Below are 17,010 nucleotides of genomic sequence, written 5' to 3' on the forward strand. Positions count from 1 at the left end.
CAGTAAGGTCCACCAGAAGATCCTTAAAAGCTACACATCATGCCGAGACCCAAAGAAATTCAGGAACAATTGAGAAAGAAAGTAATTGAGATCTATCAGTCTGGAAAGGGTTATAAAGCCATTTCCAAAGCTTTGGGAATCCAGCGAACCACAGTGAGAGCCATTATCCACAAATGGCGAAGACATGGAACAGTGGTGAACCTTCCCAGGAGTGGCCGGCCGCCCAAAATTACCCCAAGAGCGCAGCGACGACTCATCCAAGAGGTCACAAAAGACCCCACAACAACGTCCAAGGAACTGCAGGCCTCACTTGCCTCAGTTAAGGTCAGCGTTCATGCCTCCACCATCAGGAAAAGACTGGGCAAAAATGGCCTGCATGGCAGAGTTCCAAGGAGAAAACCACTGCTGAGCAAAAAGAACATCAAAGCTCGTCTCAATTTCTCCACAACACATCTTGATGATCCCCAAGACTTTTGGGACAACATTCTGTGGACCGATGAGACAAAAGTGGAACTCTTTGGAAGGTATGTGTCCAAGTATATCTGGCGTAGAAGGAACACTGCATTTCATAAAAAGAACATTATACCAACAGTAAAATATGGTGGTGGTAGTGTGATGGTCTGGGGCTGTTTTGCTGCTTCAGGACCTGGAAGACTTGCCGTGATAAAAGGAACTATGAATTCTGCTGTCTACAAAGAGATCCTGAAGGAGAATGTCCGACCATCTGTTCGTGTACTCAAGCTGAAACGAACTTGGGTTCTGCAGCAGGACAATGATCCTAAACACACCAGCAAGTCCACCACCAAATGGCTGAAGAAAAACAAAATGAAGACTTTGGAGTGGCCTAGCCAAAGTCCTGACCTGAATCCTATTGAGATGTTGTGGTATGACCTTAAAAAGGCAGTTCATGCTCGAAAACACTCTAATGTAACTGAATTAGGACAATTCTGCAAAGATGAGTGGGCCAAAATTCCTCCAGGACGCTGTAAAAGCCTCATTGCACGTTATCGCAAACGCTTGGTTGCAGTTGTTGCTGCTAAGGGTGGCCCAACCAGTTATTAGGTTTAGGGGGCAATCACTTTTTCACACAGGGCCATGATGGTTTGGATTTTTTTTCACCTTTAATAATAAACACCTTCATTTACAAATTGCATTTTGTGTTTACTTGTGTTGTCCTTGACTATTGTTTAAATTGGTTTGATGTTCCGAAACACTTAAGTGTGACAAACATGCAAAGGAACAGGAAATGAGGAAGGGGGCAAACACTTTTTCACACCACTGTATATATATATATATATATATATATATATATATATATATATATATATATATATATATGCGACGTAACGTGTGCGGTGATGCGATGTACTTACTTCCAGAAATGTTGGATGCATGGGCATGTCCACCAAATGTGTACCAATGTGCCTTGATCTGTTTAACATCTCCAACACGTTTCTGACATGGTGGGTTTGAATTTATAAATGACAGTTGGAGTGCTATACCAGCATGATTGTATTTTATATCCGGCTATTGGTCCAAAAAAGGAGGAAGTGGGTTGCGGAAATGAGATGAGTTTGGGGTGGTTTTTGTGTGCCTCTTTCGAAAGGTGTCAGTGCTCTGAAGCAGGGTTTTTTGTCCAATGTCTTTATAAAGTGTGTGAGCTGTAGGTATGTCCATGATGGGATAGGGGGCTTATCTATGAGTGTGGCAAGTCAAGAGGCTGAAAGTATTTGCTCATGATCATAGAAATTATGTGCCAAGATTTGGTCTCGGGACCAGAACTGGTGTAGGAAGCTGTTAGTCATGCCCAGGGGGAAGTCTGGGTTCATTTTTATCTGGGTCATGGGGCCTGGAATGGTCGATAATTGAGTGTGATTACATGTTCTATGGAAACAGGTTATGGTGGGTTTGATTAATGGGTGTGAACCAATGTACTGGGAAGTGTGATAACTCTGCATCCATGGCATGGATTTATAAGGCAGGGCTGTAAAGAACGCCTCTAGTCCTACCCAGACTTTCGTTGATGCATGTAAATTCCAGTCAATGAGTCAGATAGATGGCCTTGTAGTTGTTCTGTAAGTCCGGTAGGCCGATCCCCCCTAATTGTTTGGGCAGGAAGAGGTGTGTATACTTTATTCTGGGTCTATGATCCCCCATAGGAATTTGGAGCAGAGGCCTCTATATGTTCTGAAAAAGGCAGGTGGGAGGTGGATGTATACTGTTTGTAATATGTATCTCAGTAGGTCCATTTTCGCTCGACCTTGCACCAAGCTTCCGCCACAGCACCATGACCACGTTGAAACGCAGCTAAGACGGATAATCTTAACACTACTCGAACTCCGTCCTCCCCTTCCCCATCCCCCACTTGCCCAACCCCCACTCGCACCCGTACCCCGATCTCTCCTCTAGAAGGGTTCCCCCCCCTTCCCCACCTTCCCCTTCACCTCTTCTCCACCCTAAACGCCAGATTATACCCTTCTGTATGCTCTTGGAGATATCCTCCTGCTCTATGTTCTGAAATTGAGACTAAGATGCGCTCATTGACACACACGATGGTCTGATCTACTTCACTGGCTACGTCCAGTTGCTAAATAAACAACACTAACTCATTGAGAATACTTTTCCATCCACAGTGTGCTCCCCTTTGGGGTGGATGGCTAGCCTGGAGACTGGACGTGGCTACAAGTACCCGCACCTATCCCATTATACCACTATACCCACACATATATTTGATGTTAGTTTATACCTAATATGGTTAATGCCTCATAGGCTTTTAGTTATTACACTTCAGGTGATAGTTCCACATCATACAACTATCGTTACAACATAAGTTAGCCCCCCCGGGGGTGTTTGGGCTTTATATCTATGTAATCCAATACTTCAGATGTCTGTTAGTCCGTTCAATCTATTTACATCAATCGGATTACGATAACTATGCTGTACTGGTTAACCTGCCTTCCCCCCATCTTTTTCTTATTTCTCTCTTATTTTTCTAATCTTTCTATACAACTATGATGCATGTACGCCTATGCCAACATGTTAATAACAAGATTTGTATTTTCTCATATTACTGCTCCATATTCGTACTGCTTGTACTAGCTTACTACGAATGTTTCGGATATTTGATATTTGTAATTTTTGCAATATTTATCAATAAAATTCTTTTGGAAAAAAAAAATATGTATCTCGGTAGGGCATTCATTTTTAGGATTGCTGCCCTACCGAACCACAAGAAAAGTGGTTTGTTTCAGTTTTTTAGGTCCGCTGTCACTTTGTTCAAGATTGGTATATAGTTTCTTACGTATAGGTCTTGCAGCTTGGATGGGAGTTGAATACCCAAGTAGGTAATTGCATTTGATTTCCATTGGAAAGGGAAGTTTTCTTTACATTGTGCCACTAGCGGTGAAGGCAAGGAAATTTTAAGAGCAAACGATTTTGAAAAGTAAATTTTAGGATTAGAGATCACATTGAAGTGGTAGAATTTTTTTAATAGAACTGGCAGCATTGTGTGGGGGTTTGTAAGAAACAGAAGTATGTTGTCTGCAAATGCAGAGAGTTGTGACCATTTTTCCCTTTAACCAGCAGAGACATATAGTGTTGGTTGCAATCCCAGTGCCATCTTGTGATGGGTTTTTGGGATTGATTTATCCACTTTTTTGCTTTTTGTGGATGCCAATTAATATATAATCCCCTTTCCTGACAGACTCCATGGCAGCAACATGTGGGTTAAGTCCCGCCTCCACTACCCTATAGGACACTACTCCCATACATCTTATAAACAGATACTCTAGTTGGAGTGCAGGAATGAGCCCTGCTGCAAAGTATTGCATCAAAAATTGTAATTACAAGCCCCTGTTAAATAGGGGCTGAAAAATTGGGCCTTAGCCACTGGTGCCGGTGCCACAACACTGCAACCCCTCACAGATACTGTAGTTGGAGTGCAGGAATGAGCCCTGCTGCAAAGTATTGCATCAAAAGTTGTAATTACACGCCCCTGTTAGACAGGGGCTGAATAATTGGGCCTTAGCCACTGGTGGCGGCACCCAGAACCAAAAATGTTCTTACAAGCTATCATGATCATTGAGGAGGAAGAGAATAGTCACTCAGCATAACAGGATAGTCACTCAGCATCAGCATAGGCAGTCTTGAAGGTATCTGGCATTTAAAAAAAAATTATTCGGTTACATCAGCATCAGGTGCTTGGTAGCTGGTGGTGATCCATGACTGATTCATTTTTATGAAGGTCAGTCGATCAAACGAGTCGGTGGACAGGCGCACCCTGTGAACGGTTACAAAGCCTCCAGCAACACTGAATGTGGCCAGTGATCCATCCTCAAGCCCCAGTAACACTAAGGATTTTTTGGTGGGAAAGGTGTCCAAGTCTGATCTTGCCCCTAGGTATTCCTGCACCATGTAAATCAGATGCTGGTGATGGTTGCTGGAACCGGTCATACTTTGGGGCTGCGGACTAAAAGATTGTCTGAACGCATCGGTCAGGCGGCCACCTTCTCCACTGCTCCTTCTGTGACTGACAGAAGCCTCGGCAACACGTTGTCCAGGACCAGGAATTTTTAACCACCCAGTCTCTGGGAACGCATTGCACAGACCTTTCTGGAAGGACTCTCGAAGGTGTTTCATCCTCTGCTTCCTCTGCGACTGAAAGATAAGGTCTGCAACCTTACCCTTGTATCGTGAATCAAGGAGGGTTGCCAGCCACTAATAATCCCTTTCCTTGGTCCAACAAATACAAGGTTCCTTCCGCAGGCTTTGGAGGATCAAGGAGGCCATGCAGCGTAGGTTAGCTGAGGCATTCGGTCCGGAGTCCTCTGGGTCACTAAGGATGACAGGATCCACAGCCACCTCCTCCCAGTCACGTACAAGTCCACAGGTTTCTTGGTGATCCCTAAAAGACTGCTGCTGATGCTGAGTGCCAGGCTCCACCTCCATGCTGACACAATCCTCCTCCTCCTCATCTTCTTCCTGTGTGATCGGCGGGGCAGCAGGAACACTTTCTGGATAAAGGGGGCTTTGAGAGGTAAGGAAGTCCTCCTCTTCCTGCCTCTGCTCTGCCTCAAGTGCCCTGTCCATTATTCCATGCAGCGTGTGCTCCAACAGGTGGACAAGAGGGATAGTGTCACTGATGCAGGCACTGTCACTGCTCACCATCCTTGTGGCCTCCTCAAACGGTGACAGGACAGTGCATGCATCCCTGATCATGCCCCACTGGCGTGGTGAGAAAAAACCGAGCTCCCCTGACCCTGTCCTGGTGCCGTAGTGCACAGGTACTCATTGATGGCCCACTGCTGCGTGTGCAGCCACTGCAGCATGGCCAACGTTGAGTTCCACCTGGTGGGCATGTCACAGATTAGGCGGTTCTTGGGCAGGTTAAATTCCTTTTGGAGGTCAGCCAGCCAAGCACTGGCAGAAATGCACACAGACTTTCCTGGCCTGCCTCAGGACATCCTTTAAGCCGGGGTACCTGCCCAAGAACCGCTGCACCACCAAGTTAAGGACGTAAGCCAAACAGGGCACATGGGTCAGTTGTCCCTGATGGAGGGCGAAGAGGAGGTTGGTGCCATTGTCACAACCCACCATTCCTGGCTTAAGCTAGAATGGCATCAACCACCTCTCAGCCTGCCCCTGTAGAGCTGACAGAATCTCTGCCCCAGTGTGGCTCCTGTCCCCAAAGCACACTAGCGCAAGCACCGCATGGCATCTTTTTGCCTGCGTACTTGCGTAGCCCCTTGAATGCATATGAAGCACCGCTGGTTCTGAGGACAGAGCACTGGAAGAGGCCATGGAGGAAGAAGAAGAGGAGGGGGTGTAGGAGAGAGGTGTGTTAGAATCACCAGTAGTAGCATTTTGGAGGTGTGGTGGCGGAACAACCTCCAACACTACAACACCTTGTCTTACATCCATCCCAGCTGCCAGCAGAGTCACCCAATGCGCCGTGAAAGATAGGTAACATCCCTGTCCATGCCTGCTGGACCATAAGTCAGCAGTAATATACACCTTACTGCGGACCGCCCTGTCCAGCGAGGCCAAGACATTGCCTTCCACATGCCGGTAGAGAGCCGGAATCACCTTCCGTGTGAAAAAGTGGCATTTGGGAACCTGCCACTGAGGAACTGCACATTGCACAAACTCATGGAAGGGGGCAGAGTCTACCAACGGAAAAGGCAGCAGTTGAAGTGCTAGCAATTTAGCCAACCTAGCATTCAACCGCTGGACATGTGGATGGCTGCTAGTGAACTTCTTTCGGTGGTGAAGCAGCTGGGGCAGGGAAATTTGCCTGGTACAATCGGTCGTCGGTGTACTACTAGCAGATTTTCCTCAAGCACTTGGCTGTGACACACCTAATTCTACACCTTCATTCCTCTCAGAGCAGGTTTAAGAGAGGACTGAAGGTATAGTGGGGTTGGAGATCCCAGCTGATGAGGAGCAATGAGAGGTCTGCTTTGTTCTTTGGTGTGGATCTTTTAGGTACGCTTGCAAACGAACTGCATGGCAGGTCAACATATGTCTGTTGAAGCATGTGGTGCCCAAGCGGCTGATGTTTTGGCAACGCGAGATACGCTTGAGATATATATTGCAAATAGCAGCAGTGCGATCTGATGCACTCAACTTTTAGAATAACATGCAGAGGCAGCGTCCTGCACATGCGGAGCTCTGTGGTGTGATGCAGTCGGTGTGCTACCCTTAAGCTGGCCACTGGCGGGCATCCTGTCTCTTTGGAGATGTACCTCCTCCTCCGCTTTCTCCTCCTCCTTCTCCTCCTCCTCTCTCCTATCAGGCACCCACGTGGAGTCAGTAACCTCATCATCCCCTCCCTCCTCATCACTGGAGCAAACCTGGCAGTATGTTGCAGCTGATGGAACATGACTGCCAGATTGCTGTCCTTCTTAGGCACCCCCTCTCTCTAGGCTCACTTTACTGCCTTCCTCTAGCTGGGTATCATCATCAGAGCCTTCAAAACGCTGGACATCCTCATGGAGCATGTACCCAACACTGTGCTCAAACAGTTCCGGGGACTCCTCAGGACATGGTGGGGCTAGGGAAGGAGTGGCTGATGCCATTGTGCCGAAGGAAGAGGCCACCCTTGGCAGCTGCTTTTCCAGTACCCTGAGCCTAGGGGAGAAAGGATGAGGAGGATGAGGAGGGCTTGGTCATCCACTCTACCAAGTCTTCGGCATGTTGCGGCAGCCAGCTGCCGAAAAAAAGGACAAGCATGCCCCATGGCCACGTGCTGATGAGGATGCACAGTGTCCACGACCAGCACTGTTGCCTCTAGACACAGAGCCTGCTTACCCTCTTTTATTGGCTTGTGACTGTCTGCCTCTCCTTGTTGGCCTTCCAGACACACTAATGGCCTACAGGGAGATGTAGCTGCACAAAGCTGGGACGTATATACTGATATACTGCAGCTAGCAGAATCAATTGCCTGCCAGAAGTATTATTAGTATGCGAACACCAGCAATTTGGGTAGCTTTAAGTGCACACTGTGCAGAGTACACAGTACACCAACTGTAATTACTGCAGCTGCCTTCCTGTTGTATAGGATCAGAACAACACCAGCAATTGGGATATCTTTAAGTGCACACGGTGCAGATGACACAATACACCAATACACCAAATGTAATTACTGCAGCTGCCTGCCTGTGGTATAGGATCAGAAGAACACCAGCAATTGGTGTAGCTTTAGGTGCACACTGAGCAGAGTACACAGTGTACCAACTGTAATTACTTCAGCTGCCTCTGGTATAGGATCAGAAGAACACCAGCAATTGGAGTAGATTTAGGCACACACTGTGCAGAGTACACAGTACACAAACTGTAATTACTGCAGCTGCCTGTCTGTTGTATAGAATCAGAAGAACACCAGCAATTGGGGTAGCTTTAGGTACACACTGTGCAGATGACACAATAAAATAACTGTAATTATTGCAGCTGCCTGTCTGTTGTATAGAATCAGAAGAACACCAGCAATTGGGGTAGCTTTAGGTGCACACTGTGCAGAGTACACAGTACACAAACTGTAATTACTGCAGCTGCCTGCCGTATAGGATCAGAAGAACTCCAGCAATTGGGGTAGCTTTAGGTGTACACTGTGCAGATGACACAATACACCAACTGTAATTACTGCAGCTGCCTGCCTTTGGTAGAGGATCAGAAGGACACCAGCAATTGGGGTAGCTTTAAGTGCATACTGTGCAGAGCACACAGTGCACCAACTGTAATTACTGCAGCTGCCTGTGGTATAGGATCAGGAGAACACCAGCAATTGGGGTAGCTTTAAGTGAACACTTTGCAAAGGACACAGTACACAGGAACGACTCTAGCTAAACTGAATACAGTGTGTGTGTGTGTGTGTGTGTATATATATATATATATATATATACACACACACACACGCACAACACCTAGGATGCATATATATACACAATACACTGACTGCAGCTAACCGACTAGCCTCCCGCCTGCTCTATCTAACTCAAATTAAATGAAATCTCTGTCTATCTGTCTCTGCCACCGCAACACACTACACAAGGCTGCCACGCAGGCGGCCTTATATAGTGTGGGGTGTGTACTAAACCCTCTGAGCCATAATTGGCCAAAGCCTGCTCTCTGTACAGACGGCGCTGTGATTGGCCAAGCATGTGGGTCATAGTGCATGCTTGGCCAATCATCAGCCAGCAATGCACTACGATTCCTCAGTGAATTATGGGCCATGACACGCCACTCGAATTTGGCGCGAACGCCCCATAATGTTCGGGATTTGCCAAACGGATGAACAGACGATGTTCGAGTCGAACATGGGTTTGACTCGAACACGAAGCTCATCCCTAGTCTCCACATGTCAAGATGCTAGGAGTAACCTGTCCTTTCTGCAACACATCCATTCCCTGTCCAAACCATGCCATCTCAACCTCTGCAACATCTCCAGAATACACCCCCTTTTAACCAATGACACCACAAAGTTTCTAATTAATTTCCTGGTCACCTCTCGCCTCAAATACTGCAACTCCCTCCTCATTAGATTACCTTTATATAGGCTATACCCCTTCAGTTCATCATGAATGCTGCTGCCAGACTCATCCACCTTACCAACTGCACAGTGTCTGCAATCCCTATCTGCCTGAAAACATAACCTGTTGGGGCACCTTGAGGACTGGATTTAGGAAACACTGTGATAATACATAGACGATAAGTCAACTTTGAGTATGAAGAATTTTTTTTAATATATTTTTTTGTTCATATAATCAAAGATATTTTTTTTTTTAATTCGTAAGAATTATTACATACATTTATTAAAACTCTTCATGTTTGGTAATGATTTGAAGAAATGAGGATCTGAGCCTTGTAAGGAAGATGTTAAATGTAACGTGCACTGATAGAAATATAAAGACATCCATTGCTGACAACCTTTAGAAAATACATGGCCTGGCTGCGTCTGGCTCCAATACTGTTTGAGTTTCTGATCTAGAACAAGTATGGAAATTTGAGAACCAGAACCCTGATCTGCAAACTTGTTCATAGGTAAAAAAAAGGTTTTGAAAATACTAAATAGTATTTTTAAAAAAAACAAAATAGAAAATAGTAATACAAAGTATTACTAATATGAAGTTATATGAATCAATACTTCATATGACCAGGTATTTGAGAGCTTGGGACTCACCTCCTTTCCAACAATTGGGTGCCTATGCAACCAGTCACAAAACCCCAGATGGGGAGGAGACTCCTAAGCTTTGTGTAAGCTCCAACTAAGCCATATTGGATATCACATAAGGGAAGATGAATATAACAAATAATGAGCATTGGGGTGGGTTAGGAAATTAAGTAAACAGGGTCACTTTAGAAGCTAAAAGCTTCACCAGATCCATAATCACAGAGGGTAAGGCCAATGAATTTCTGAGGATTTAGAACTCACAAACGACAAGTTTTGACATTTCACAAGGGTAGTCATTCCATTTTCCAGAATAAAGAACCTCCACACAATCCTCATTTATTCCCCTATGATTATTGGGTTCTCCGTAATCCCAGTTCTGGTAGGAGATGACCATGTTGATGAGATATTGGAAAATTCCCTGTGTCTGTTTGTCGTTCATACCAAGGACTGCATTTGTGCCAAATTGGTTGCGGAGTGTAAGAATAGCATTATTCTCTGCCGAATTTAGCGGTACAGCCAGCTGACCTCCAGCTGTTTTACAAATGGTTATGGCTGCATCATAGGTGGCTATAGCACCACTTGAAATATAGATTTTGGCACCGGCTGTGGCTCGCTGTCCCGTTGGTAAACCTGTAACAAGAAGAGGAAAAGGGATAAGGAAAGAAACCTATTTGATCATAGAACTGTACTTTAGTTGCTTAGTAAAATAAAATATATTCTTTGCTGGATGATTACCTATGTAGCACCCTCCTAGTTAGGTTGCTAATAGATTTAGGTAAAATGTTTAATTTTTTTGGCTCCTTGTAGCCAGTGCAGCAGAATTTGCTTACTTCTGGCTGTTCAGCAGCTTCCCCTTGCATTCCAATAAGTTCTGCAATATAGTGGGTTGGGAGAGGCAGACCTTGGCGCCAGGAAAGTGTTCAGCTGCTGGTGGCACTGTGGCTCCTAGACCTATAGGCTGCAGTTCCGGTGTCCATCAGTGGGTGTCTCAAGAGCCAGAAGCTCATGGTAATCAGGCATTGCAGGAAGTGTATTTAAGCCCTGCCTATGCTTTTCCTCTTTGGCTTGGTGCTTGTTCCATGTACCCCTGACCCGCGTTCATACATCCTGATCCTTAACCCTGACCCTGCAGCATGATCCCTTACTTGCCTGCTTGTTCCTTTTCCTGTTTACCATCTCCCTGTCCTGGCTTTCTCCCAGCTCCCTCTGCCTAATCTCCCGTGTATGACCCTGGCTCTGACACTGACCACGCTTTTCATATCCTGCTATCCATATATACTTGGTTTGGGCAGTTGTTCAATGTGTGTTCACTCACTTATTAGGTGCTCTGGTTTGATTTATACAGTTCTGGTATATTGGAGGTGTGTTTATATATATGTTATCCACTTATTCTTAATAAATTACATTATTTTACATTTTACTTGTGCCTGGTATTCTCTGCAGACATCCACATATTTCTGGTCACACCTGTTTCTGACATTTGGGCAGAATATTCATGCAGCCTCAGCCAATCCATGGTCGAGAGGATGATTAACCAGAAAGAGGCTGAGGTGTGCATAAATCTTTTGGGGCCGCAGGGTCCTTGCCCTGGTGGAGAGAACCCCAGCTTGGAAGGGCTGTTTGCCCTCCTAGGCCATCTAGCTGAAGACTGCTGAAGGTCCACTGCAGTCTCAACTCAGGAAGAGCTGGCAGATGGACTTTTGATGATGTGGGAATTGTCTGGAAAAAAGTCTGCTGAGGATCTGGCTGAGAAGCTCACGGTACAAGGTGAGTGTTACTGGAAGGAGGCATCTATGTATACAGGGACATAGTGAGTAAAGACTGAGATTCTGGAGAGTCTTTCTGCTTTTTTTCTTTTTCTGTGAAGAGACTGTTCCAAATTTGCTGCCTCTGAGCTGTTTCCAGTGTGGGATCTCCGAGCTGTATGACCACAACCACTTATCTTAGAGGCCTACTTTGAAGAAGTTAACCTTTACTAGAGCTTATCCTTGGTTAAAGTTATGCTGGTTCTGGGATCTCCCAAAGCTAACCCTATCCCCATAAAAGTTCTTTAAACAATAAACCTCCAAAAAACAAACTTCTGCCTGGCTATTGTGTAGAGAGACTGGAAACTGCTGTGTGCTTGGCTGCTGTGCACCCATTTGGTAATAGAAACTGGGACAAACAATACAACTGGCTTGGGGTATGACTACACCTACCTAACAAGTAAAGGTCATTGCCCGGCATTGCTTCTGTGTGATAGATACTGGCACAGGTTGCCCCAGTCAATTCATGAAATTGCTGGAAGATCTACTTGTTGTAATCCGGTCTACCTGTCTATTCAAATTTCCCCCTTGTCTGTGTTGGTCTTTCCCAGTCTCCTGTCACAGTACACAAACAGACTAAGCTAAGATCTGTCTGTGCTTCCAGATAGTATCGAGCCTCTTTCAGGCTCAAGCTAGAAATTGCCAGCTGGTGGAGAAAAAGCCCTCTTTCTTTTTTAGACTTTTTAAAAATGAGACCCATTGGTAGCTTAAAGGATGAGTTCACTAAAAAATGATGTTTTATTCTTTGGTGAATGCTGGAGAGTTGGCCCCCAGATAGCCCCTTCTATTGCTGTACTCGTGATATCTCTGCACTAAGATTTTGGGTCTGCACACCTGTTGTGCCCATTATGAGGGAATCACACTAACCTTATGCTGAGTTATCAAGTGTGCTATTTCCATAGTGTGGTCATGGTTAATGCTAATCTATTATAGTACTCCTTAAACTTTTTTCAGTCACAGTATCCTTTATAAAATTGAAAAACCTTGAGGCACACTATTCTAAAATGTGTAAAGTATGACTTATCAATGGGAAACCTGAGCCTGGGACAATGCACACAGCGACCTTGATGAATTTGTGTAGTTACATAGTTAAATAGTTATTCAGGTTGAAAAAAGACACAAGTCCATCTAGTTCAACCATAAAAAAAAATATATATATCATACAATCCCGTATACCAAATCCTATACCCACAGTTGATCCAGAGGAAGGCAAACCCCCCCCAGAAAAGCATGATCCAATTTGCTACAGCAGGGGAAAAAATTCCTTCCTGATCCCAGAGAGGCAATTGGATTTTCCCTGGATCAACTTTACCTATAAATGTTAGTACCCAGTTATATTATGTACATTTAGGAAATAATCCAGTCCTTTCTTAAAGCAATCTACTGAGCTGGCTAGAACCATTTCTGGAGGAAATCTATTCCACAATTTCACAACTCTTAAGCCTCATGCACACAATCGGACTTTGTACAAACTTTCCCGTGGAGTTTTGCACAAAGGCCGTCGGCCGTGAACTTGTATTGCATACATACGGCAGGACTTTTTCAGCCAACTTTCACCAAGTCACATGTTTTTTCTGCTCTTTACCACCACCTTTGGTCAACTTCTGTATTGTGGTCTGATCTTTTGCATTGGTTCTGAGCATGCGTTTGTACTTTGTACAAAAGTCCTATGGATTTCTGTAAACACGATCAGACTCCATCTGACTTTTGTTGCCGGAAAGTTTGTCCGTTCGCACAGCCAACAAAAGTCAGATGAAAACCGAAAAAAGTTTGTCCGATGGAGCATACACACGGTCGGATGTTGCCTTAAAACAGCTAATTTGCATGTTTGTTGTCAAAAAGTCCAATCGTGTGTATGGACCTTTACTGTGAAGAAACCTTTCCGTATTTGGAGATGAAATCTCTTTTCCTCTAGGCATATAGATGCCCCCTTGTCATCAGTGTTAACATCACTTTAGTAGCTCTTTCACATCAGAGTTCTCTCCTTCATGTCAGTGGCCCCTAAACACCAAACTTCCCCCTATACATCTGAGACCCTCCCATCACATTAAAGTCTTTCCTCTAAACAAGAGCCCCCCATCACATCAGAGTACCCCCATGCCAGAGTCCTCCCCTCACATCAGAATCTTCCGATCACCACAGAGTTCCCCCATCATAGAGCTCTCTCATTCATGTGGAAACAGTGAATAGTGGGTCTCATGCTTTCAGCAGCCCAGGGAAACCCAATTGGCAACCCTGATGCCATGGCACCCTGGTTGTGAAACAATGGTTTAAAGCATCCAGCTAACCTTTGCTCTGCGTGATTAATGCTGATTTAAGTCGTGTGTCCAAATCCAAGATTTGCTTTTTAAGATCTTCAAGTGCTAAGAAAAGAGAAGTCAGTTAGTACTCCCAAAATTTAAAACAGCAAAGACTACTTGTTTTTTAAGCCTACAGGTAAAACACATTCAGTGAATACTGTGTATTTGCTATATACTTTAAAACCACATAATACAGATTACAGTGAACCTGTGCTTCATGTAAAGGAGGCTAAACTATAGCAAGACTGAAACCATTCACCTACAGGTGCCCGAGAATACAATGAGAGAATTCCCAAGCTCCTTGGAAGCCCAGACACCAGAAGAAACTCAGTTATGGGCTTTGCAGTCAGAGCTCTGACCTGCCCAGTCCTGCTTTCTACATATCATTATTGGTCTGTAAAGCCATTAATCATATAGAAAGACTGAGAGTATGGTGAAGGAGGCAGGCAACTCCTACTTCAGAACCAAAGTTGCTATTTGCATAATGGAGCTCCTCAGGTTTTTGCACTTCCCGATTGGCTTCTGAAGCTTCTGAAAAGTAAATGTAGGCAACAATGGCCTTCTATCTTATAGCCTTGGTTTTGGTTTGAGGTTAATTTAAGGAAAAAACATAGGGCCATGCAAAAGGTTACATTTTGGAATCTCTTCTTCTTCCCGCACTGCTTCATTTTCCCAGAGTTACCAAGAGTTCTAGTTATGCGGGAGCATGTAACTGACCCCTCTTCCTCCCACATGACTACTCTGATGCTTGGTGATTGGCTAAGCAAGCAATCCATGTACTGTGATTATTTAACATATTTTTTTTTATAATTCACTATAAAATGAACCCCCGCTGCCGCCTCCCGGACCTTTAAGAGCTTCTAAATGCTGGGAGGAAGAGGTGCAATTCCGGTCATGTGACTGCTGTGATTGGCTGTCACAGTGGTCACATGAGTGGAAAGCTCCTAATCGCATGTATGCATTTGGGAACATTCCTGTCCCCGCCAATGACTGTGCTGGGAGTGCACAGGGCGAACACTCTCAGCAAAAAAATCTGTTTACACAGGGCTGCATATATACGGCCTCTCTGGCATTAAAGACCATCTGCCGAGCTGCCACATATGTGTGATACATCGGCAGGAAGAGGATAAGAAAATTGAATTTAAAAAAAAATACATTTTATCTACTCATATCTACTAGCATATCTGAAGAGGTTAAAACATGTTATATATCACCACTCACTCTAGAGTTAGAGCGATAATCCCTGGTCCCTCGTTTATGGTTAACTCGAAACTAATGAGCTATAAAGAAATTTAAAGTGTCACCTGTTAATAATTTTGGGTAACACCATTTTTTTCCATTTCACTGGCATACAAAATTTTGAGGCTTGACATATTTGATCTCTACTTGACCCATCTTTTATTTTGAAGAAAAAATAATGGGGTTAAATTGTTTTTGCATGCACTGAAATTCATTTTAGTGTATTTCTTCCTGACAATATGGGTATAAAAAACAGATGTATAGTTATATTATAATGTGAAACTCATTGAAGATGACTTTATAAGCACCATAAAAAAAGGAGGGGTATAATAAACAGGAACATAATGTCAATAACATTATATTGAATGAATCCTTGTGGCTTACAGAAGCCAGTGTTCAAAAAAAGACTAGAAAAACGTAATCTGAATAAATGATCAGGATGGCTTACACCCAAGAGTTCTCAAAGAACTAAGCCATGTTAGGCCCCTTTCACACTGGGGCACTTTGCGGGGGCGCTACAGCACTAAAAATAGCACCCGCAAAGCGCCCTGAAACAGCCGCTGTTGTCTCTCCAGTGTGAAAGCCAGAGGGCTTTCATACTGGAGAGGGGCACTTGCAGGATGGTTAAAAAAGTCCTGCAAGCCGCATCTTTGGATCGCTGTAGGATCGGTGTATTTACCACTCCTAAAGCGCCCCTTCCCAGCGGCTGCAGCAGCGATTTGCGGGTGGTTTTAACCACCTCAGATCTCTCAGGGAAGGATACCATTGTAGAGATGAGCTTAGACTTTTTAGAGCTTGAAGGAGTCCCTCTTGAGCCCTTTTTTGGGGTGTTTCTACCTCCCCTTCTGACCATAGCCTGATGCACAAATGCAGAGGTACTGCTAGAAGAAATTGCACTTACTGCTTGAGCAAATATTCCAGCAACTGAAACTGCTATTATTGCTCAGCCTGGTGCTTTAGTAAATGTGCCAAGGGAATGCCTGTGTTACCACTTGCATGCCCCCTTTTGCTCATGTGTCCCTCCGACAGTTGCAGACAGCAATGCCAATGCCATGCAAAGCCATGCCCCCACTCTATTCCCACTGCGCCCCCTTCTCTTTTTTAAAAAAGAGCCTTTCATGAGCGCGGGCCTCCGATCTGATGGGATTGGCGTGTGTGGGGGGGGGGGGGTGACAAGGAGGCTGTGACAAACCGCAGTGCAGGCAGTGGAAACTTAAAGCGGCATCCACCGATCGTTTCCAGCTTCCCCCTCTATCTAGAGATAGAGATGGCTCTGTGTCCCGTGATATATGATAAATAAATTGAATTTCTTCATAAATTTTGGCTAATATGTATTCTGCTACATATTTTTGGTAAAAAAATAAAACCCAATAAGCATATATTGATTGGTTTGGGCAATAGTTATAGCGTCAACAAACTATGGGATATTTTTATTCCTTTTTATTTATTTTTTTTCTAATAAAAGAGATGATCGGCAACTTAGAACATGACTGTGATATTGCAGCCGACGTTCTGACACTAACTGACACTTTTTGGGAACCAGTGACACTAATACAGTGATTAGTGCTAAAATTTATGCACTGTCACTGCACTAATGTCACTGGCCAGAAAGGGGCTACCATCAAGGGCGATCAAAGGGTTAACTGTGTGTCTAGCCAGTGTTTTACTACAGTGTGGGAGGTGCTTTTACTAGGGAAAGATCCAGATCTTTGTCCCTGCTTTGCAGAGACTCAGGATCAATGTTTTCCTCCTGTCAAAATGGTGATCTGCCTTGTTTACATTCTGCATGCAGATGATAGGCAGGTGCCAGTGGACATCGAGTCCACGGTAGCTACTGATCAGCTCCCACTGTGTATAATCACAGCAGGAGCGAGCTGCTGGTAGAGCGCATTCAAGCCCCCTACCTGGGATACGTGATCGTGCACGCAGTTGCCGCCCTGTAGCAGTAACACTGCTGTGTATAGTTAGGGAATGGTTTTTCATGAGAAATAATTTTCAA

At 44.6% G+C, this 17,010-nt stretch overlaps 1 protein-coding gene across 2 annotated transcripts in view; it reads right to left on the reverse strand.

The window, feature by feature from the left end:
* Positions 1-9,214: 9,214 nt before the first annotated feature.
* The window catches only part of LOC143958170 (mannose-binding protein C-like), a 586,186-nt gene continuing 578,390 nt past the window's right edge, over positions 9,215-17,010 (reverse strand). For both annotated transcript variants that reach the window (XM_077467630.1, XM_077467629.1), the window contains 2 exons: positions 13,761-13,835; positions 9,215-10,297 (listed from right to left, as the gene is read on the reverse strand). In XM_077467630.1, the coding sequence (XP_077323756.1) occupies positions 9,918-10,297; positions 13,761-13,835 (455 nt within the window). In that variant the 3' untranslated portion in view covers positions 9,215-9,917. The remainder of the gene's footprint in view (positions 10,298-13,760; positions 13,836-17,010) is intronic.

The sequence above is a fragment of the Lithobates pipiens genome, unplaced genomic scaffold (assembly GCF_037356315.1).
Source record: "Lithobates pipiens isolate NorthernLeopardFrog02 unplaced genomic scaffold, aLitPip1_a1.2 Scaffold_59, whole genome shotgun sequence".
Classification (NCBI taxonomy): Eukaryota; Metazoa; Chordata; class Amphibia; order Anura; family Ranidae; genus Lithobates; species Lithobates pipiens.